Genomic DNA, 23,846 nt, shown 5'->3' on the forward strand with positions numbered 1-23,846 from the left:
TTCTATACTATTTGCAAATATCATCAGCGAACCTCACGTTATTTAAACTGTTTCCCAGAACTTGGATTCACTTCGTTTTCCAACCCAATTTAGACATTGCTTTTTCGGAGACTGCTGCAAATATTTTTGGAGATATAGGCTCGCCTTGTTTAACACCCTTTTCGATGGGAAATTCATTGGTTTATTCAGTTACATACAGGGTGTTCCACAATTCATGTTACACCCTTCTAGAGGTTATAGAGGGGACTTATTAGGTCAAGTGTTACACAGGAACCCATGTCCGGAAACGCATCCAACGACCCTACAGAGCACTGGCGCCTGTAAATGTATGTATACACAGGGTGATTTTGTGATGATCTTACCGACTTTCAATGATGATGGAGAAGGATAAATGTATGATTGGGGTAAGGGTCCTGTACCGGAAGCGAACAAGTCGAAAGTTATAAGCGAAAACCGTTCTGACCGATAGTGGAATACATGTACTGGTACTCTTGCTGCCAACATTGTAGGGTAGGCAATTTTCAGAGGTGGTAGTATGGACCAAAACAAGGAAAAAGTCCACTAAACATGGGCTCTAAAATGTATACCTTAAGAGCTATGAGCACTTGTTCAGTAGAAGAGATGTGTTTCACAGTACCGAAGACGAACAACTGCTCGTCGTTCCTCAGGTATACATTTTAGAGCCCATGTTTACCAGACATTTCTTCCTTGATTTGGTTCATACTGCTCCCTCTGAAAATTGCCTACTCCACAGTCTTATCAACAACAGTAGCAATACATGTATTCCACTAGTAGGAGTATCATAACGGAGCCGGTCGTTGTGGCCGAGCGGTTCTAGGCGCTTCGGTCCGGAACCGCGCTGCTGCTACGGTCGCAGGTTCGAATCCTGCCTCGGGCATGGATGTGTGTGACGCCCTTAGGTTAGTTAGGTTTAAGTAGTTCTAAGTCTAGGGGACTGATGATCTCAGATGTTAAGTCCTATAGTGCTCAGAACCATTTGAACCTTTTTTTTATCATAACAGTTTTCGCTTATAACTTTGGACTCGTTAGTTTTCAGTACAAGGGACCCTTACATCCACTTGATACATTTATCGTTCTGCTCCGTCCTAGAAAGTTTGTAACGTCATCATGGAATAACCTTGTATACAGGGTGTTACAAAAAGGTGCGGCCAAACTTTCAGGAAACATTCCCCACGCACAAACAAAGAAAATATGTTATATGGACATGTGTCCGGAAACGCTTAATTTCCATGTTAGAGCTCATTTTATTACTTCTCTTCAAATCACATTAATGATGGAATGGAAACACACAGCAACAGAACGTACCAGCGTGACTTCAAACACTTTGTTACAGGAAATGTTCAAAATGTCCTCCGTTAGCGAGAATACGTGCATCCACCCTCCGTCGCATGGAATCCCTGATGCGCTGGTGCAGCCCTGGAGAATGGCGTATTGTATCACAGCCGTCCACAATACGAGCACGAAGAGTCTCTAGATTTGGTACCGGGGCTGCGTAGACAAGAGCTTTCAAATGCCCCCATAAATGAAAGTCAAGAGGGTTGAGGTCAGGAGAGCGTGGAGGCCATGGAATTGGACCGCCTCTACCAATCCATCGGTCACCGAATCTGTTGTTGAGAAGCGTACTAACACTTCGACTGGAATGTGCAGGAGCTCCATCGTGCGTGAACCACATGTTGTGTGGTACCTGTAAAGGTACATGTTCTAGCAGCACAGGTAGAGTATCCCGTATGAAGTCATGATAACGTGCTCCATTGAGCGTAGGTGGAAGAACATGGGGCCCAAACTAAAATGAACTCTAACATGGAACGTCTTTTCTTTATTTGTGTGTGAGGAATGTTTCCTGAAAGTTTGGCCGTACATTTTTGTAACACCCTGTATACATACGCCTCTAACGTTGACGCTCTGTAGCGTCGTTGAATGACGTTTCCGGACATTGTTCCTATGCACAACTTGATCTGTAGTTGAATTGTGTTTCTGGAAATGGGTTCCTAGGCACAACTTGATCTACTAAGTCCCCTCTACAACCTCTAGAAGTGTGTAACATGAATTGTGAAACACCTGTACAACAAAGGAGTGGTTTCTTCAATAGGGTTGACTGAAGAAACCAATCCTCTATCATAGGTGAATATTTGGCATCACAGAATTTTAGTGCGAAACGGCTACTTGAAAATGACCGAAGGCAGAGACTGTCTAAGAGTGCTTAAGTAGACTGAAATGTAATAGATGAAGGCAGTATGGAGTCGTTTTACTTTAAGAACAGAAAGCAGAAGGTAATACTCCGCAATATTGAGAGTGGTAGTGATGTTCAGTCCTAGTGGGGCACTGTTAAGTGGGGCGTTCCCCAAGGGTCGGTGCTGGGGCCACTGCTGTTTCTTATTTATATAAATGATATGCCTTCTAGTATTACAGGTGATTCAAAAATATTTCTGTTTGCTGATGACATCAGCTTGGTAGAGAAGGATCTTGTGTGTAATATTGAAACAGTATCAAATAATGTAGTTCATGAAATAAGTTCGTGGCTTGTGGAAAATAATTTGATGCTAAATCACAGTAAGACTCAGTTTTTTACAGTTTCTAACTCACAATTCAACAAGAACCGATATTTTGATCAGACAGAATGGGAATATTATGAGCGAGACGGAACAGTTCAAGTTCCTAGGCGTTCGGATAGATAGTAAGCTGTTGTGGAAAGCCCACGTCCAGGATCTTGTTCAGAAACTAAATGCTGCTTTATTTACCATTAGAACAGTATCTGAAATAAGTGACAGTTCAACACGAAAAGTAGTCTACTTCGCATATTTTCATACACTTATGTCGTATAGTATTATTTTTTGGGGTAATTCTTCTGATTCAAAAAGGGTATATTTGGCTCAAAAACTGGCTGTTCGAGCTATATGTGGTGTAAGTTCGAGAACCTCTTGTCGACCCCTGTTCAATAGTCTGGGAATTCTGACATTGCCCTCACAGTATATATTTTCTTTAATGTCGTTTGTTGTTAGCAATATTAGTCTATTCCCAAGAGTTAGCAGCTTTCACTCAGTTAATACTCGGCAGAAATCAAATCTGCATGTGGAATGTTGTGCAGAAAGGAGTGCAGTATTCTGCTGCATCCATTTTCAATAAGCTACCACAAGAACTCAAAAATCTTAGCAGTAGCCCAAACTCTTTTAAGTCTAAACTGAAGAATTTCCTCATGGTTCACTCCTTCTATTCTGTCGAGAAGCTCCTGGAAGAGCTAAAAAATTAAGCAAATTCCAGTGTTACATTGTTGATTTTCTTTATTTAAACTTAAGACTTATCGCCTGAATATGTTTTTTATATTTCATTTTATCTGTTTCTACTATCGTGTTACAATTGCATGTACTGACTCGTTCCATGACCATGGAGACTTCTTCTTCATTTGGTCTCACGGAACAATAAATAAATAAATAAATGTTGTTGTTGTTGTTGTGGTCTTCAGTCCTGAGACTGGTTTGATGCAGCTCTCCATGCTACCTACTCTAGCCTGTGCAAGCTTCTTCATCTCCCAGTACCTACTGCAACCTACATCCTTCTGAATCTGCTTGGTGTATTCATCTCTTGGTCTCCCTCTACGACTTTTCCCCTCTATGCTGCCCTCCAATACTAAATTGGTGATCCCCTGATGCCTCAGAATATGTCCTACCAACCGATCCCTTCTTCTAGTCAAGTTGTGCCATAAACGTCTCTTCTCTCCAATCCCATTCAACACCTCCTCATTAGTTATGTGATCCACCCACCTAATCTTCAACATTCTTCTGTAGCACCACATTTCGAAAGCTTCTATTCTCTTCTTGTCTAAACTGTTTATCGTCCACGTTTCACTTCCATACATGGCTACACTCCATACAAATACTTTCAGAAACGACTTCCTGACACTTAAATCTATATTCGATGTTAACAAATTTCTCTTCTTCAGAAACGCCTTCCGTGCAATTGCCAGTCTACATTTTATATCCTCTCTACTTCGACCATCATCAGTTATTTTGCTCCCCTAATAGCAAAACTCCTTTACTACTTTAAGTGTCTCATTTCCTAATCTAATTCCCTCAGTATCACCCGACTTAATTCGACTACATTCCATTATCCTCATTTTGCTTTTGTTGATGTTCATCTTATATCCTCCTTTCAAGACACTATCCATTCCGTTCAACTGCTCTTCCAAGTCCTTTGCTGTCTCTGACAGAATTACAATGTCATCGGCGAACCTCAAAGTTTTTATTTCTCCTTCATGGATTTTAATACCTACTCCGAATTTTTCTTTTGTTTCCTTCACTGCTTGCTCAATATACAGATTGAATAACATCGGGGAGAGGCTAGAACCCTGTCTCACTCCCTTCCCAACCACTGCTTCCCTTTCATGCCCCTCGACTCTTATAACTGCCATTTGGTTACTATACAAATTGTAAATACCCTTTCGCTCCCTGTATTTTACCCCTGCCACCTTCAGAATTTGAAAGAGAGTATTCCAGTCAACATTGTCAAAAGCTTTCTCCAAGTCTACAAATGCTAGAAACGTAGGTTTGCCTTTCCTTAATCTAGCTTCTAAGATAAGTCGTAGGGTCAGTATTGCCTCACGTGTTCCAATATTTCTACGGAATCCAAAACTGATCTTCCCCGATGTCGGCTTCTACCAGTTTTTCCATTCGTCTGTAAAGAATTCGCGTTAGTATTTTGCAGCCGTGACTTATTAAACTGATAGTTCTGTAATTTTCACATCTGTGAACACCTGCTTTCTTTGGGATTGGGATTATTATATTCTTCTTATAAATTTTGATCCCGGTGATAAGAGGGGCAATATTCAGAACGTTTTGCGAATTGACAAAAGAGGGAATGCGTTTCTAAAAAGCACAGTTCGTAGAGATAGACAGCATATGGAAATGAGCGCAGAGAGGAGCGCGCGGTGCGGATTGTGGCTGCGGCAGCCGCGCTTTTTGCGGCTGGGCTCTGCGCTGCGCGGAGCGCACGTGGTCGCCGCGGCGGTATGGGGCCGCGGGGGGCGCGGGGGGCAGCGGGGCGGCGCCGGGCCGGCCCACCCGGGAGGGGGGCGAGGGCCCGCCCCCGCGGGGCGTACCGGCCTCCGCCGCCGCCGCTGCCGCCGCCGCCGCCAGCCTGCCGGGCCGGCAGTACTCGCGCCGCCGCCGACGTGCTCGCACCATGTTCATCCCCGACACGCTGCGGAGCTGCATGGTGGAGCCCGACGTCTCGACATACCTGCAGGCGCCCTCGTCTGGACAGGTGTGCTCCTCGCCCTCGCTTCTCTTCTCGTTACATTCTTGTCGCTCCCGCTGTTTTGTTATCTGGTTTGCACCTCCACCCTCCCGTTGTGGACCGACTGTGCGTGTTATCTGTCGCCGGGCTTCGCACCGGCTCTGAGCCGCTCGGCAGCTGTGTAGTGCCGTACGGCGCGCGTCGCCGGAGGAGGTGTCGGCCGCCGCGGGGAACAGCTGTTTGTTATTGTTGTCGGCGTAGGCGTGAAGCTCGTGTGAAAATGATAAGGGGCGGAGTGCGGCGCGTCGGCGGTCACGTGACTGGTTGCCAGGGGGCCCGTAGGCGGGGCCTGGCCGCACTGAGTGACAGCGCGGGGTGCACGTGGCCGCGCCATCCCTTCGCGCCTTTTCGGCCGCACCGCTCCACTACGCGAACGTCATGTCGCCCGCTAGCGAGTCCTTCGTGTGTGGAGCCATCCCCCGCTCTTACTGACTCAGTGATGTGGTTCGGCAAAACGTCTGCATCTGACACCTTTGTTATTGTTTTCTTCTGACCGGATGGGTTTGCCGGTTCCTGTCAAGGCATCGTCAGTGTGTAGTTTTGCTGGGCGACATTGTACGCCACAATGACAGTGGGCGGTCGATTTTGCACCTATCGTCATTTCTGCTGTGAATGCTGTTACAGTAACTCTTGTACGTCACAACAATGACGACAAGTGCTAAAATTGATCACAGAATTGTAACTGTCTATACTAAAACTGAAACACGCCTGAGACAGCAAAACGATAGCAAGAAAATCTCTAACCCCACTGACGATGTTAAGAAACGAAACGCAAAACGGGTGTGCTGACACTAAATTTGCTGTTGAGCAGCTGTATGCAGGCGGTTTGACCAACCTCATTACACTACTAACTCGTTTTATGTACTTTTGCTTGCTAGGAAATTTCGCCTCAAATATACCGATAAACAAACATCAAAAATAAATTGTTGGAAATCGCTGTGTTGTGTCTACATAATAACGATGAATATATTTTCGTAATATCGACATGATTTCAGTGAAGGTCCTCCTTTGTTTGATAACACCGGTATGTTCGCGTGAAAGTCGTAGTATGTTATGTACTTGTCACTTGCTGGAACACACGCCAGACTAAACTGTTCACAACTTATTACATAATTTAGTAAGGGCAAAAATCTCCCAGAATTTTTTTATAAATATCCAATGTCTACACTGCCAGCGATGTGTGTGCCCTATTTATCCTCTGAGCAGTATAGCATACTCTTAGAAAACGTGATCGGCATTAAAATTAGTGTTTTCCTCGGTGGTTTATACAGAAGTAGTTGGAGATATGGTGATACACCGGTGGGATGATATCAGTATAGGACAGCAGCTCTGTGCCTGAGTCACTTAAGTAGCTTTCAGATAGCGTAACTGTACCCCAAATATGTCTCGGTTTACACGCCCTGCTGGTCTTTCTCGCAACTAAGGCGATAACGACACGTACATGTTTGTACGGCAGTCCAGGTCAAAAGTCAACATGTTTTGTCATTCTGGGTGAACACTGCACCCCAGAGTAAGCCGGTGGCTTGGAATGTTCATGTGCCATCCACTGTAGCCTGTTATATATCCTATAAAGCATTAACGAATTTATAGTGTCTCATAAAGTCCATTAACTGCGGCTGAAGTATTGTTACTGTTTAGCTAGACTTAAATATAACAATTCACAAAGTTTTCCGCCCTGCATAGTGGAGGTGTTGTACGGGAATGTTATGCTTTCCAGTTGCACGAGAAGAAGTGAAACCTTACCCTGTTACTCCCTCTAAAAATCTGTAGGAAATGTAGATCAGATGCTTGGCTGAGTAGTGTTTAGTTTCTTGCCGTTAAGTACTGTTCGCCTTGGGACGTATGACATCTGTGCAGGAACGCCTTGCGGGCGAACAGCTTCAACAGGACACTTTCCACTTGGACCTGGTGAGCGTAGTGTAACAGACAAACTGCGTCCGCTTTGCCTTACAGTAAAAGACCACTGCTGTCAGTAACAGCAGCTCTAGTTGTGAAGTCTTTTGTTTAAAAAACAAGACAGGATTCGACTTCCTAAAGGTCGTTAATTGATCGTGTATTTTAAACAGAAAATCTTACACCAGGAGCCGCGGCAATTATCTACAGCTGTGGTACTCACCGCTCTTCTCATGGAGAAATTAATAATTTAAAAAAGGTAAGAAGCTGCAACGAGCTATATTTGTGACAATTTAGCCGTTTGCCGATTAGCGCGATTAATTTGTAGGCACTAGACGGTGCAGAACAATTGATGTCCAAAAATCTGAGCTAAATACGATTTTTAAATGCTACCGATCTTATCGAAATTATTACGAAGATAAAAAATTATTCGCTTTTGTGTGTCAATTTGAATTTCGTTTCAGTGTTTGTTTCTCTTCATTTAATTTCGTAGCCCTTTCAATATTTCCATTGTTGCAGCGGTGTTAGTATGCTAGAAGAAGCCTGTCGAACACGAATTATTTTTTCCCCTCTTTGTACTTTTAGCGCTCCGCACGGATAGTTCAAAGGCATTTCTTAACATGAAATTAAGTTTAGCGTTTCCTCTCCAACTTATACGCGAGAGTGACGTCTTACGGGTGTAGGACCTTGTGCTCCGCCTAATTTTAGAGACAATGGCTAGGAAACTGCGACCACGCTTGGAGATCTTAGAGTGTCCGAAGTAGACGAGACGACTGAAATACAGTGTATGACATCCAGAGTGTTTCCGCCGCTTGACAAAATAACTGTGCTTATTTAAAATGACAGCTAGATTCATTTTTTGTAAGTGTCTGAGGAATTTTAAAGAATCGTTCTGTTTTTACTTTATGAACTTTGGCACCTTCAGATTTTATCCATTTTTCCTAAAGAATACACTGAAGTAGTTTTACTATGCGTTGTCACGAACACCATGCATAACAATCAGTAAAATTAATCAATGTTTCAAATACTTTGCTGGTAATGATTCCACCTGACGAGTTCCGCAGTTCAGTTGAGAATAGTTCCCACGCCGTGAATACCGAACTTGAAGCGGCTTGGGGACGAGTCCAGAGCTGTAGATCAGTAATCTACGCCCTGATATGACGTACAGCTTGCACCGTTGTGGCTCCGTATCTCACTCAGTCCTTTGGCTCGCAAGTCTGCGACAAATAAACTGCCCATAAATCTATTTTTTTAAAAACTCAGATTTGTCAGCTCTGGTTAACGGGACCGGTCGTAATCTGGTTCCCACGGGCGCTCAACTTCAACGCCCTGGTATCCCCTCATACTTGTCCTAGCAATCAGTTGTAGTGCTCTCTTTTGGCTGTGTTTTCATTCAGTGGGCAGCACGCCTCAGAGTGTCGGCATCTCTTGTTTGGCCTTGCTTCTCCGACGCCTTACCGCACCCCCGCAGACTCGCCCGTCAAACGGAATCCGCCACTCCTTAATAAATACTTTCATTTCACTTGATTTGATACTCGTCTTGAATGAGCGAGTACAGCCGAGGGATACTTTCGGCCAAGTAACGATACAGAACTTTAAACTTGTTGGTGGGATAAGCAGTGAGACTTATTTGTGTCCTCTCGGCAGATACAGTATCTTAGCTAACAAGCCTATCCGTGTCGCCTCGTTACACAATCGAACATAGTGTCACGTGGCACTGAAATATCGCAAGGTAAAACTTTCCCCGGTTGATCGGTTATTCATTCGTGAAATAATTTTCTGGTAACCACATCGGAAATAACTGTAAAATATTAATTGTACAGCTGTATTAAAATACAGCATTTATCTAGACCGCTAAGATCTTACAGAAGAAATAGAAATAATTCTGTCGTGCTAGTCTTATTTTCCGAAGCACAAAGTAAAGTGTGACCCATGTACATTTGTTGATTTGTTTCTGTTGTACGTGTTTTAGAATCGAAATGTTACATTTAAAGCAGTCAATTTACATTTCCTGTTTGTACTACGGGCCTAAAAACTATCTCTTTGAATTATCTCTTATATGGTACAACTTGTTTTGCATATCACTACTTTTTTCCCTTTTATTTCTATTTTCCACAAACTATTTTTTATTTCGACCATAAATAGGGAAAGTGGTTTAACTTTACAAATTTATTGCCTATGTTCCTAAGTAAGTGGGGAAAACATAAACTCGAATGGTGGTCCTGAAACACTGTAACACTTTCTTTAGACATGTAAGTACTGGAAACTAAAACCACCTGAAACAGATAACTGTGGGAAGACCTCTAGTTTAACATCGAATCCAATGCGCAATCTTTTTGTCCTCAAAAAAGCATTGCTAAGGGTGAAAGATCATTGAATTAGAAAATTTTAGTGCTTGCCTTTATGTTCTAAACAGTTCTTGAGCATTTTTCTGACTGAAGAGAATGAGATATAATCTTGTCACACTCTTCCTCTTGAATATCATCGTTTGTCAATATGGCTTAATTCATCCGTTTTTCTTTTTTTTTTTTTTCTTACATTGCCCGTGTCTGCATGTTTTGACATCTGTTTAACAGACAAAAAACGAAATACAATTCTGTTTCTATTTTATTAGATTTTTATTTCAGTCTAGGCATACTTCATTTACGTTCATTTAAAACAAGACTTCTGCACTTTCATTAACCCGAACTGCCCATTTCACTTATTCCCCATGTATCACCACCATCATCACTACATACTCATGATCCGGAAGCAAATTTAATAAATTCTGCTGTCAAACCTAGCGCTGCTCCTAGACTCTTCTCCTGGGAATATTCACTTTTCATGGAGCCGGTGCGAAATGAAAGCAGGTGGAATATTTTGGCTTATTAGAACGTGAAATACTCTGTTTGATCAGCAATGTCCATTTCGTTATTTTAAAGTTTCGTATTTTTTTAAATCATATGTTCCTTCGTTTACACTATTAAAATGATAGCAGTTCTTCAATTATTAAGCTGCAACAGTGTGCTTTTATTGGGTCTCACTTTCATTACCGTCAGCGGTTAAACAATTACATAGATACAACAATTGCGCTGTGAGAATAGCCGCTTCTGCTTGTTTAGAATTGCAGTGGCAGGAAGCTAATGGAAATTTTCATCAGTGAACTGCTCATGGCAGTTTCCAGGTGTTGTCTGAAGCGGTTATTTATTTATTTATTTTTCGCACTGAGTCCCCTGGTTCTCCAGAATACCTCGAGACATGCGGTTAAAAAGCTGTTCTTTATAAGACACACTAGGTATGATGAGTGATATTTCTGTAAAGCAGACTCACGTAGCAATGCGAGACGTAGAAGTCGCATGCGCGATACATTCTAATTTAACCTATCTTATTCTCAAAATGTTACAGCCAAACCTGTCGTGCTACCTGTCACAAGCTAAACCAATGATATTCTGTTTTTGCATTCTGGACGGATTCCTGGTCTATTAGAGGTATTTTATAGATCACAGTATCTTTCTAGTGTATTACGTTATCAAATTAAGGCTGAATTTCTTTATAAGGCATGTACCAGCAAATGACGTTTCAGTACGTCACGTAGGTTCACTGGACTATTTAGAAATCGGAGAAAGTTGAACGTCCTTTTACTGCTGTAAAGTATTACTCGGAATCAGCCATGAGCTTTTATATGTGCACACTTGGCTCATGCTTCTACCTTCCGGTAACTTTTATTTCCAATTTTTATATCTCTAACATTTATTTTGCAAAAATCTTTTACTTATTGACACGAACCTGGTGCTCTTTGGAATTTGAGGTAGTCAAAAATGGTTCAAATGGCTCTGAGCACTATGGGACTTAACTTCTAAGGTCATCAGTCCCCTAGAACTTAGAACTACTTAAACCTAACTAACCTAAGAACATCACACACATCCATGCCCGAGGCAGGATTCGAACCTGCGACCGTAGCGATCGCGCGGTTCCAGACTGTAGCGCCTAGAACCACTCGGCCACCCCGGCCGGCTGAGGTAGTCAGATTATAGTGGTGTTAACATATTTGTATTTCCATATACTGATTTTTCAGTGTTTCTGGTGATATGTGTGTATTTTCCAATAATACGCAGCAGAGAGTTACATTAAACGTATTTTTTGCGAGGGTGACAAATCCCACACTATAAAAAATAAATGCCACCTCCGTTTACTGAGTGCAAGACTACTTCGTTCAGACGGAGTAGGTTCAGGGAAACCAAAAATATTGGGAAATGTCATCGTTACATACTTATTACACCATTTGTGTTTCAGCATCCATACTTATTAATATGAAAAATACATAACATAGCGATAATTTGTATTCTGTAGACCAAAAAAGACATCTTTACAGTTAAAATTTAAATTTATCGTTGTTATAAGTATTCGTTCAGGTCTGCGACTGACTAACGAAATTCTTTTAAAATGCATTTCCTGCTCCAGTCACTCTTTATTACTAAGAAGCTTTATTACGACACCTTTCGGGAGCATTGCAAATTTAGGAAATTATAAATAAATTGGTAAAAGTTCACTGTTAACGTAAACACAAACCCCAACATACATTTTCAGAGTTGGATATACATTTGTGAATACAGGTATTTACTGTCAAGATAGTGAACTATTATCCAACTATCAAAGACGCTTTTTTAGAAAATCACTTCCGATGATTCTGAACCTTCGTCTTGACAAAAGTAAATTACATTATTTTGACAATAAATAAATGAACAACTTCCACTCATTATTTTTTGCATTTTGGATTGATTTCAGAGAAAATTGCTCTACCTTCATGTGACTAGCATCAGTTTCCTGTTTTTCTAATTTCATTAATTCCCCCTTAAAAATCAAAAATATATATACTGTAGCTTTTCCATCGTAAGAAAGCTAACTGAAGAGAACTTTTATAGTCTCTTCAGGACTATTTAGAGGGTACGCTCCATCGTCATGCACCAATGAATCCTTACATATCTACATGGGTGTGGTTGTATCCAGAATAATTTAATAGAGTTCAAAATGGTTCAGAAATGGCTCTAAGCACTATGAGACTTAACATCTGAGGTCATAAATCCCCTAGACTTAGAACTACTTAAACCTAACTGACCTAATGACATCACACATCCATGCCCGAGGCAGTATTTGAGCCTGCGACCGTAGCAGTAGCGCGGTTCCGAACTGAAGCGCCTAGAACCTCTCGGCCACAGCGGCCGGCTAACAGAGTTCATGTGCATAATGTGTAGTTAACATTGTGTAAGTACTTACTTAGCCGCGCGATCTAAGGCGCTGCAGTCATGGACTGTGCGGCTGGTCACGGCGGAGGTTCGATTCCTCCCTCGGGTATGGGTGTATGTGTTTGTCCTTAGGATAATTTAGGTTAAGCAGTGTGTAAGCTTAGGGACTGATGACCTTAGCAGTTAAGTCCCATAAGATTTCACACACATTTGAACATTTTAAACACTTACTTAATCAGCACCAAACTAGAGCCTCATTAATTTTTATTTATTCGTTTTCATTGCGAGCTGTTTCTTAATAGCTACACTACATGACACGACGCGTTAAATTACAGCAACGTAAAACTCAAGTCTGTGCAACAGTTGCTACACCTATGCTACCTGAATGCGCGGCACATATGGAAGAGATTTCAGTTTCGAACCCCGCACTTTGCCAAATAAATATTGTGAATACAGCATAACAATCGACTATAATACAGTCAAATTACGAGTATGAGCTGTTAAAAACTGAGGTAGGCAGGCAAGAGAATCTAGAGCCACGCCCTCGACGACGCAGTAATTGACTCGTAATCTCATCGCAATATTTGCGTAAGATGAAATAGTGCCGAAAAATAGTGCCCTCTAGATTCCTAATGAGGCCGCAGTGATGTTACGTAACAGCTGACACACCGCGTTATCTGTAGAGGATGTCAACAGCTTGCGATTCGAAGAATTCAGCAAATTTGCTACACGACTTCTGTGTGACGTATAAGTTTGTTCTTTCTGCTCCCGCGCTCAGTTTGTTTCACGTTCTTCCAACGATTATTTGCTAAGTTTTCCGTGTTCCCAGATGGAGTGGATATGCTCCTTGTTTCGGTGTTCCCCGCCGAGCTGTTATCTGCCCCCGGACAGCGCAGTAGGCATCCGAGCGGCCACGCTACTTCCCTGACACTGTATGCTACCGCTCCCATACGTCTATCCCGGAAGGACTCCGAAGTCGGCTGGTCCCGGTGGAGGTTCGAGTCCTCCCTCGGGCATGGGTGTGTGTGTTTGTCCTTAGGACAATTTAGGTTAAGAAGTGTGTAAACTTAGGGACTGATGACCTTAGCAGTTAAGTTCCATAAGATTTCACACACATTTTTTGACTCCGAAGTCAGAAAGCAACGCGTAGCGCGCCGAAAGACCGGACTAGTTGAAACGAATTCCCAGTAATCTCCACACTCTGCTCTAGCTGACTTGACTGACTGATGTGAGATAAGCGTAATCTTAGGCTGTCACTGCCGAAATAACGCATATTTTCGTATCACTGCAAGCCTCTGTAGATAACGAGACGAACAAGTGTCTGGTATGTGGTTTCCTTAACAAACGCACCGCATTTTTCTAGAACTGTTAACACAAATCTAAGTTTTTCATTTGCTTTCTCTACTACCGATTTCACGAGGGCGCTCAAATTTTTGGACTCAAATCTCCCAGTTGAAGATAGCGTCCACACCATGCTTGTACTAGCTATTTCATCTAATTATTTTTAAATAAGATTCGTAATCAGCATCACCCCGATATTGACAGTAAGACAAGGGTGTCCAAACCGCGGGCCGCATGCTGCCGAAAGCGGCCCAAGAAGTGAGAAACTATCACACGATCCGTTAAAAAAAATCTGTGAAATTCCGTTTATTTTATGATAAATTGAAAGTATTCGGTTTGAAATGCCCGGAACACGATATCTTTCTCTCATTGGTCCATCCATACCTAGCTCTCCAATTTATATTTTTCAGTGGCTATAGTTAGTGTTTAGTAGATTATGTGAGGCTCAAAAATACTCACTTTCTTCCAATGTGGCCCAGGTAAGCTGAAAGGTTGGACATCACTTCTCTGCGATATGAAACCATTGTTGAAAAAAGAAGCCTGAAAGAGAAACTCAAACAAGATCTCTCTGAAAGCACAATCTCGGTATTCCTCAGAGAACACTGAAAATTTAATTTTAGGTGACTGAATGGGGACCTGAAGGCTGTTTTCGCGGATACGAATAAATTGTCGTAAGCCCATGTTGAAAGTGTGTACTGAAGCTGTGTACTGAGGAATAGACGTCCGATGGTGTAACACATCACATTAATTTCTACAATTTCCGCGAGAGAATAATGAAACTCGTTCTAGAGTTGCAATTTCTTACGCAGTTCAAATATACAAAGTAACAAGATCAGTAGGCTGAAACTGCCGTCTTTGTTTCTCTCTGCTTGTCTTTCGAGTGATTCTCTTTGAAGTGATTTCTTTTCTGCAGCCTAAATTACATTTCGCAAAGTCAGTTGCCTCGGAAATCCACAGCCAGAATATGTTACCACTAAGTACGGAGAGTGTCTGTTTTCTTCAGTTCCTCGTAGATACACCCCTTAAGCGATGATGAGGTCTCCCAGTTGGATTTGTGCTCTCAAGAAATTCGTGGCCTCAGGTAGTCTCAGATGATCCTTTTGTCTCATATGGTCCAGCCAATAAAACAGTCGGTGACTGAGCAAACTATACGTACCAGCGATACATGTTCACTGTATAACATAAATGTTTGTATTTTTATGGCTTCAACAAATCTGGAAGATCATCCTGAAAGAGCGGGGACAAAACTGTTCTACAACCGCTCTTATCTAAGAAGGGCAGTCCGAGCGCCGCAGGGGGGTAGAGTACAGCTGGCTACTCGTAGTTGCTTTATATGGCACTTAAACTAGACACTAGGCACAGAGTTTACACATGAGGTGTATTAACCAGCTGCTGGTTAGTTTTATGTCCAAATGCTCGTGGTTCGAATACTTAACTTGTAGGCACTATCTATATTACGAAACTGCTATCCCGAAACCTGGTACCAGTTAGTGGTAGCGTATCTAATGACTTCCAGGGTCAATAAAAATTTAATTTTCAGTATTTCGAGTGGTTATTGCCCTGTTTAAAGATTTTAAAAGTCACCCATTAAAAGGTATAGTCTCACGTTAAAAGTTTAACACAACGGGGGCAAGTATTACTGATGGAAACTGTGTGTTGGTCTTAAGGCGGAGGAACTGACGGCGTGCAAAAAGCCAGATTTTATTCATCCAGCATTTGAGAATGAGAGTGCTTACCGACTTCCAACAAAATTTGCACATAATTTCAAACCTTTAAGAACCTTTTTCTCGCTGACACCCCCACAAACTAATGAAAGTAATAAAGTTTTTTGTTTACTACATTCTCGCTGTTCATGCATCCAAACTTCAGCATCAGGAATGACGTTTTGATTTCTTACTTCTTTACAAACGAGTCTATTCGCCACGCAGCTTGCAGACAGTATTCGCATATATCGCCGAATGTATCTGAAAAATTATATCGTTATACGACATATAGCACAGGAGATATAACGTCATAAACATTGAGGTGCGTGAAAAACTCGCTTCTGCTTGAAATGGAGCACAAATTATCCTGACTGTATTATCTAGTGTTTCATAATGAGAGCACTTAGCAACATCCAACAAAAATCATGCGTAATTTCAAACATTTTATCGTTTACACATTTGCGTGCAAATATTTAACACATTAATTCATTTGTAAAGCTCAATAACTAAGGCCCCACATTTTTTTCAGAACATATTTATTGTTAAGAGTCAGAATTTGGTGACAAACTACATCAACATGTCTTGTCTATGTCCTATTTTTCTACGTAGTCTTCATCACGTTCTATGGCCGTACGCAACCGTTGTGGAAGAGCATGTATTCCATGCTGGTAAAAGCTCTTGTCCTATAGGCGTAGCCATGTTTTCGCTGCATGACTGACACTCTTGTCATCTTCAAAGTGCGTTCCCTGTGGAGGTTGGCTGTGACAAGACGTCCCGAGCCTGGCTGATCATGGAGCTCTGTTTCCGTATTTCTTGAGACTGTAACTTTCTTTACTCATCTCCCAACTGTACTCCTATCAACTGAAGAATCGCCATACACTGCACACAAACATGTATTGATGTTCACCACGGTTTGTTTTTCTGCACACAAGAATTCAATAACAGCACGCTGCTTGTAACGTGAGCCGTACGTAGACGCCACTTTGACGCTTTAATACGGCTCTACCATCTGCCAGAACGGTTCTAAACTTCACCGGCGTACAGAAAAGACATCAAATGTAAAGCACCAACAAGGACGCTTGGCTATGTATATTAATGGCTTTTTTAAAAAATGTGGGTCATTACTTATTGAACGACCCTCTTAATTAGACGTTTGATGCTGTGGAGTCTGACTCCTTAGAGAATCGGGAGTTTGCTGTTGCTACCTGAAGCAATATATTTTGAGGCATCTCTTGTACTTCGCCGGCCGGAGTGGCCGAGCGGTTCTAGGCGCTACAGTCTCGAATCTCGCGACCGCTACGATCGCAGGTTCGAATCCTGCCTCGGGCAAGGATGTGTGTGATGTCCTTAGGTTAGTTAGGTTTAAGTAGTTCTAAATTCTAGGGGACTGATCACCTCAGAAGTTAAGTCCCATAGTGCTCAGAGGCATTTCAACCATTCTTGTACTTCCTACGCTACTTTCTGCTCAAATATGTATTCACTGGTCGATTCGCAAGCACGTAGTGACAGTGTCATGTACTATTCTGAAACAGTTTGGTTACCAAAAGGCAATGGCAAGTGGTCTCCTGAAGGGTCCTTCCAAAAACCAAACAAGGCTAGAGTTACTACCACGCTGCCGGAACGATCCTCGAATCTCAGTACATAAAGACTGTTTCCGTCGTACGGAAAGGCACGGTCGGATTGGGGATCGAAACCGGTTCTATCGAAAGAGTTGTCGGCACGCTGGACGCTGTAGGAAAATATCTGCGAGTGCATTTGTACGACTTGGCGGTAGCATGGTGAGCAGTGTGTTGGTGACTTAAGTGTGCGGCCCGACACGTTCGCACAGTGCTACTGGCATCGCCGACTCAGGGAGTGGCCGACACCGCTGCGATTTATTGGCGCCACGAGGAATTGGCGTGGGCTCGCGGGAAACACTTCTCGCCTATCTCGTATACTTGACGGACAGTCCTAGGGACAAGGCGCCATTCTGAGACACACACATCCTGTCTACTTTGCTGCGGCCGCCTCGAGAGGCTCAATAAAACCAGGTAGTCAAATACATAAAAAATTGGTTCCCACGAACGTATGTGGTTCTAATAGTGATGGCACCCGTTAAAGAGATGGACACTGGGAAGTGAAGGCACTGACAGCCGAATACTTCTCAGACTTACCCTTACTGCGTGAGATCCAATACGATAGTAACAATGACGGAGCGTTATAACTGCCGCAGAAAAAAAAAAAAATTCTGAGTACACTGTTCGTGTCTGCGCAGTAGATTTTTCGTGAAAACGTCGAGCTAAGATCGTAACTAGTGTTTCGTATTAATATGTAATTTAACTATATAGCTCTATAATATAATGAGTACGCAGAGTAGTATATTGATTACAGAATAAATAAGTCACAAGTTAGAACTGTTGCTGGCAGCATATGCCCGATGGGCCGGCTACGTAGTCGCTTTGCACCGTTTCTTCATTTCCTTTCCGACGCTGCCGTAGCTCTCGCATTCATTCGCCTCAGGGCTTTTTGGGCTTTTTGGATTCCTTTCGACGCGCGCTCTCCTCTGACTCGCTTTTTCTATCATTCCGAGCTTATTTACGAGTCATATGAGACGCCATCTTTCATTACTTTGTAAAGTTCAAGTTAGTAGCGATTTTCATTTATATTCAGACGAATATTTTTAATGTGTCACTTTGGGTCATACAAGTGCTCCGTAAGCTCTGCACAATGACACCCGAACTAATGTCCAAGCTAAACACATTTCCAATCTCCACCAATTTATAACTTTAAACAAAGCTAATTCCCAACGATCACCCGCATGTGCCTTTAATGGTACGATGACATCACAGGCAAAACAAATACGGCATGAGAAACGCATATAGAAATGACCATTGATTACTCATTATTGCATTATTACTGTCCGAACTATTAGCGATAGTGTAGTATGTCACACAAGAAAGATCTACCGACGAGCGAATAGACGTTTTCATGTCAAAAAATAAAAATGTAGAAAAACGGCACTGGATAACACTCCAGTCGCTGTACAACTGCTATAGGTTGACTCAAGAGCTTTGCTTTGAACTCACTAGACTGAATCATGTCACACAGATAATCATTTTTGTCTCAAGCAGTTCGTGTTACAAGACGCGGCATTTGGGAGGTACGCACCCGGTCGGAAGTGCTCAGGCAGAATAGAGGTATTCTTTCTCAAGACTCAGTCACTATATTCCCACCTTACTTACGTTGTATACACTAAATCTGATGACTCAGAGATCCTCATTACTGACTGTTGAAACCAAAGTACTGTCTTGTGGAATTAAGGATCCTTTCTTCTCATACAATTGGTACCGTTCCATCTCGAAGCGTTAGTTTTGTGCGATGACAGCATCTGTTTAATGTGATGAGTTTCTAGTATTGACGATGATGGGACGGAGAGAAGGGAGAGGGAAATCCTTGTATCTCCTCACGAAAATATCGAGGAGTAGTCGAACTTGACGTTCTCAACCGATGGACGGACAAATAGTGTCATGTGATTTTACTCTACGAAACGCTTTGCCGGTGTTAGCGATTGAATTCTGGACGTTCACGCACAGAAATTCTAGGCAACCACATTTTATCCCCTTGGAAGCCAAATAGTGGTGCTGAATATTTCTTCCACTATCAGGGCTAATTAAATAACTGGCATTAGTAACGTCGGCTAAAGGGGAGATGTTTCTTCTGCAGTGTTCATTATGTACTCGACGAGTCATACACTCTACTACAATAAACGAAATATCTCTTCAAGAAATGACTCTTACTGAGCAACCAAGATCCTTCTAGGACCAATTTCCAGGCCACGTTTGTAAGAACGGTATCGTGTAGAGTGGAAAATTCACTTGAGATGTACTGTTCTGTCTCCACGCCTTTTAAAAACGAAATACAGCGGGTTGCTCGGGTATTCGTTACACTTTAGTAAAATCAACGTAATCCTCAAAGTTTTGAAAGACTCCCACAGCTGCTGCTATGACGGGACACTGAATGTGGTGAGGTTCGCACTTGGAACATCTCCCGAAAACCTTCCGCAAAACTAATTAGAGCGTAAAGACGTAATTTCTGTCATTTCGTTGCACCATGTTAAAGCCGTCTTCTGTTCGACTTTGAGTGATTTTATTAAACGTCATGTCAGTCATCATGTGTCGCCTGACACAAATGATCCTTGGTCTAACCTTGCGAACGTAAATAAGTATCTCAGAAATGTAGTGGCAGTGTACACCTCTATCTTAATCTAATATGGACTAAGATATCTTGTAACATGTGCTCCGTATGTTCAGAGTGACACATCAGAAGACGGGAGTGTTTTCACAAGACAGGTTACCACCCGAGGAAAATGGCATGTAAAAAGAGGTCCTCACTCACCTTGTACGTCACCTTCGTTTCAAAATATTAATATAACTTTGAATAAAGTTAGAAAAATGGAAGGCACATGGCGTCTTGTGGACACATAGACTAGCATCGACAAAGAAAGCTATAAGCTGTTTGTAATCCAAGGTTTGTGCAGGCTTTACTTCACCCACTGATATTTCGAAAAGACAATCATAAAATAGGAGTTATTAAAAAAGTTCATTCCAAAAAAATGTTATTTTCTATTATAATCATTATGATTACGGAATGTTAGTCTTACTGGCAGCCTGTGAAAGTTGAAGTAATAGATTCTTGTCGTGCTTCTCGCGTCACTCAGTTTTCCGCTGTTGCAAATACTAAAGGTAATAGATTATTCCCATGCTCCTTGCGTCACCTGTTTTACTGTAAGTGCAATGCCAATCGGCACCATAAGAATATGACAAGCACGTGTTTTGTGCATACTACAAGACGGGCCACTCTGAAAATAAAAAGCCAGAGGAAGCTAACAGAAAAAAGTAAATTGCCCTTTCTAGTGTTTCATATCTGTTTTTAGTCAAAATCTACACATACCAGTTTTCTAGCGCTATCCTAGATTTGCGGCCCCTCATTTCTGCAGCCGCCGACGTATCATAAACGTTCCCAACGTTAATAAACACAGACTGAAAGAGACAATGGAAGGAATTACTTATTCTACACGTGCCTTTGTACTAGGAAGTAAATTGTGAACGTATTTGTTTCCGTTGGACGAACTGGTATTGGTTATTGCAGATATGACGCTCTCTACATAAGGAGCTTGAATTGCACAAACCAACGAGGGATCATTCTTTTAAATAATCAAATAATCAGTCTGCTATATTTACTAATAAACTAACTTTGCAGGTTCCACTAACTTACACTAAATTCATTTAAGTTGTTTGGTTACTAAGGACTTTAATGGCAACAGCATGACAATCTCTAGCCTTCCTTTTTTCATGATACTCGATCTGCTTCTGAGGTTGACAGGCTGGGTTAGCGCTTGTTTAAATGACAGAACACAGTTTTTTAACTACTGAATGCATTTTAGGTTTAAAAAAACACGACAAAGTCAACCTGCGAAAGTAATCGAAAGGTGACTGTCCCTTTTCAGGATAGTTCAGCTGGCATCATAAATTTAAGATGAAAACTGTGATTCTGCCGAGTTTATTCGATTGCTGTGATTTTCATAAAGAATTAATGTATTTCATGTTTCACCTTCGGAGAAGTAATTTTCTGTATGATTATAATCGTTTGTCTATCGTTGACTTTTGACTAAAGACCTCCAGTGAAGTTGCATAGCATTACAGGAACGCTGTTCTGAAATATCGCCTAATACCTTAACGTTACGCATTAGATGAAATTTGTTTAATCTGTATGAAACCGTTTTCTTAGAATCGTCGCTTCACTTAGGCCGAGCAGTATATGTATCCTATTTTTGTCCGTAGCGACGTGGTACTATACATGCAAATTACTCATAAATAAGAACGCAACTCCTAAGCCATCCAGAACTTTGTGAACCAGAAATTATTATCTTAAAGAGTAAATTGCAATCGATAAATAAACGGTTTCTTCTGCAGCAAGAAAGTAGGAATAGTTTATGTAAATTGAGAAATTTCAAGGCCCAAGTTGAGTGTATATTCCGGATCAAACAAAGTTAAATAAAAAGAATGTATGATCTGCACAGATAGTACTCACATCGTGTATCTCCACATCACGCACCAATAGCGTGACATCTCCAATGTGCAAGTACATAGAGGAACGTGTTGAAAATATACACATCGGATAACAAGTTTGAGATAACATTTTACTTTGCATGGCGGGCGAGTGTCTTTGGTATCTCTCTTTGCCTTTTCTGAAAACACCATCAAATCAGATTCCTGCTATAACATTTCCTCTTCCTGTCGTTCCACTATGTGACGATTACTACTGTGGTACATGGTTTTAGTTCTGCCTTCGTACCAAGAAAAGATTTATTTAAATTTTTAGTCCCATAGTTGCTTGTTGGCGGGCATATCTAACAGACTAAAGCTTAATTAATTATCTAGAGGCTAGACTCCGAGGTTGCAACGATAACGTAGGCAGAAGACACCCAATGAATGAGTAAATAATTATTTAATAGTTTCAAAATCTGATTTCCTGCACTACCGATTTTGTTCTGCGGTCGTCATTGAAAACATAAAATTCCTCGTTAGGAGTTCCACTAATTTTATTTAAAACACAACGGAAAATATTAATCTTTTATTCTATTTTCTGAGATTTCCAAAAATAAGCATTTAAAATATAAATATTACAAGATTACTTGCTATATTCCCACTTATAAATGCAGAATCAAATAGTCCTCCAGCTTCTTGTAGTGTTCTTACACTCAGCTGATCTTGCTCTATTTCTCTGCGCTGAGCATTAGTTCATACAGAGATGAGGGTATAATTGTTTGTAATTCGTCAAAGACGATTTTCCGTCATAACTAACAGTTACGGCACCAAGTCCTACGGCCTACTTTTATTGTTGCCTGTAGAGGCTTCGGACTGTTCACAGCCAACGTTTACTCTCTGTGGTTTGTCAACGAAGAATGCACGACACCAGAAATTAGATGGCGTGTGTATTGAGGAATTACTTCACGTTTTCTAGCACTTGTAAGAACAGTTATTGAGATCGATCCTACCGGTACGGGGTAGCGAAGAATTATGCAGAAACACTACCGCTTGGCTGATCTAACATTTAAAGATGGAAGCTATTGGTTGAATACAGACGCTGATACTCTTCTCACTTTTTCTTAGTGTTATCGTGATGAAATCAATCATTTGTGCGTTTGTAGTCATAATCCAGTTTTATTTCTTGGTGTTACTGATTATTAAAAGAAATTAAGTAAGCGTCGACTCACTTTCGTGGCAGTAAATGCGTATGAGTTTATCATCACTTCACATTTGTGATTACCTAAGTATTGAACCCGTATTTTTTTCTAGATAATGATGGCTTAAATAATCACATGATCCGGTGTGATGTGAATACTTTTGGCGCAGTTACAATTATGTGGTCATTAATGACCCATCTGCTGTACATCTTCAGCACAAACCATCAATAGAATGGTATTACCACGCCATTATTTATTTATAATCTATGTTAGAGCATTTGGATAAATATTCATCAGATAGCTGTACGAGCTCCATTGGAGAAGTCAGTGAAAGTAACGGATTGAATTTAGCTATTTCGAGCTTTTCTGACTCACGTTGAGTTCCGAAATCGTTGACTGTATAAGAATTGTAATACTTGTTTGTTTAACAGCCTGAATCGCATTGTTGTAATCCTGCGGTGACATTCGAAACTCCATGGTACGCGGAACTGTGTTGGTGCTCTTGGTCAAAGATAAATGTTTCTCGTTCTGAGCAAATGCCACACGTCGTAATAATAGAAATACCACGTGAGTATTCTTAAAGAATGTAAGCTCTTCACTACAGTTTATAATACGATTGACCTGCAATTGCGGCGGCATTTTGCTACCTGTGTCTAAACATACATACGGCCTTGACATTTCAGCGAGCTTACACACCGCCGGCCTGTATCAGCCAGTCTTGCCAACATACACACTAACGCGCGTATTATGTGTTGCTTAGTAGAACCTCTGATTTATTTTCTTTCTCGTAACGCATCTTCTTTGTTAATTTATACAAGCGATTTATGACTGAACATAACTCATAATGAAACATTCACTTATCTTTTTTTTTCGTCCTGTCGTTTATTGAAACCGCCGAGTAACGTAACAAGCATTTACGGAATATCGTGTATCGTTGTGTCCCCGTAGGCTTACAAGTGTGCACAAAATGAACTTTGTAAACAGGAAAAACAATCAAATATATGCGGATATTGTCTCACCATAGACACAAACAGTCAATGAAGCTCTTTTGTGTTTAAGAAACCAGACATTATCGCAAAATGACCCAGCCTTATGTTTTCAGTTGCTTCGTTTATTGAAAATTAGAAATTACGTTTTGTCCGAGATGTAACT

General features: G+C 41.4%; 1 protein-coding gene across 7 annotated transcripts in view; it reads left to right on the forward strand.

Moving 5' to 3' along the window:
• Positions 1 to 5,183: 5,183 nt before the first annotated feature.
• LOC124722841 (nuclear factor 1 X-type) overlaps positions 5,184 to 23,846 on the forward strand; it is a 585,762-nt gene continuing 567,099 nt past the window's right edge. For all 7 annotated transcript variants that reach the window (XM_047247961.1, XM_047247963.1, XM_047247965.1 and 4 more), the window contains exon 1: positions 5,184 to 5,277. In XM_047247961.1, coding sequence (XP_047103917.1) covers positions 5,197 to 5,277 — 81 coding nt within the window. In that variant the 5' untranslated portion in view covers positions 5,184 to 5,196. The remainder of the gene's footprint in view (positions 5,278 to 23,846) is intronic.

Source organism: Schistocerca piceifrons, chromosome X (genome assembly GCF_021461385.2).
Source record: "Schistocerca piceifrons isolate TAMUIC-IGC-003096 chromosome X, iqSchPice1.1, whole genome shotgun sequence".
NCBI lineage: Eukaryota > Metazoa > Arthropoda > Insecta > Orthoptera > Acrididae > Schistocerca > Schistocerca piceifrons.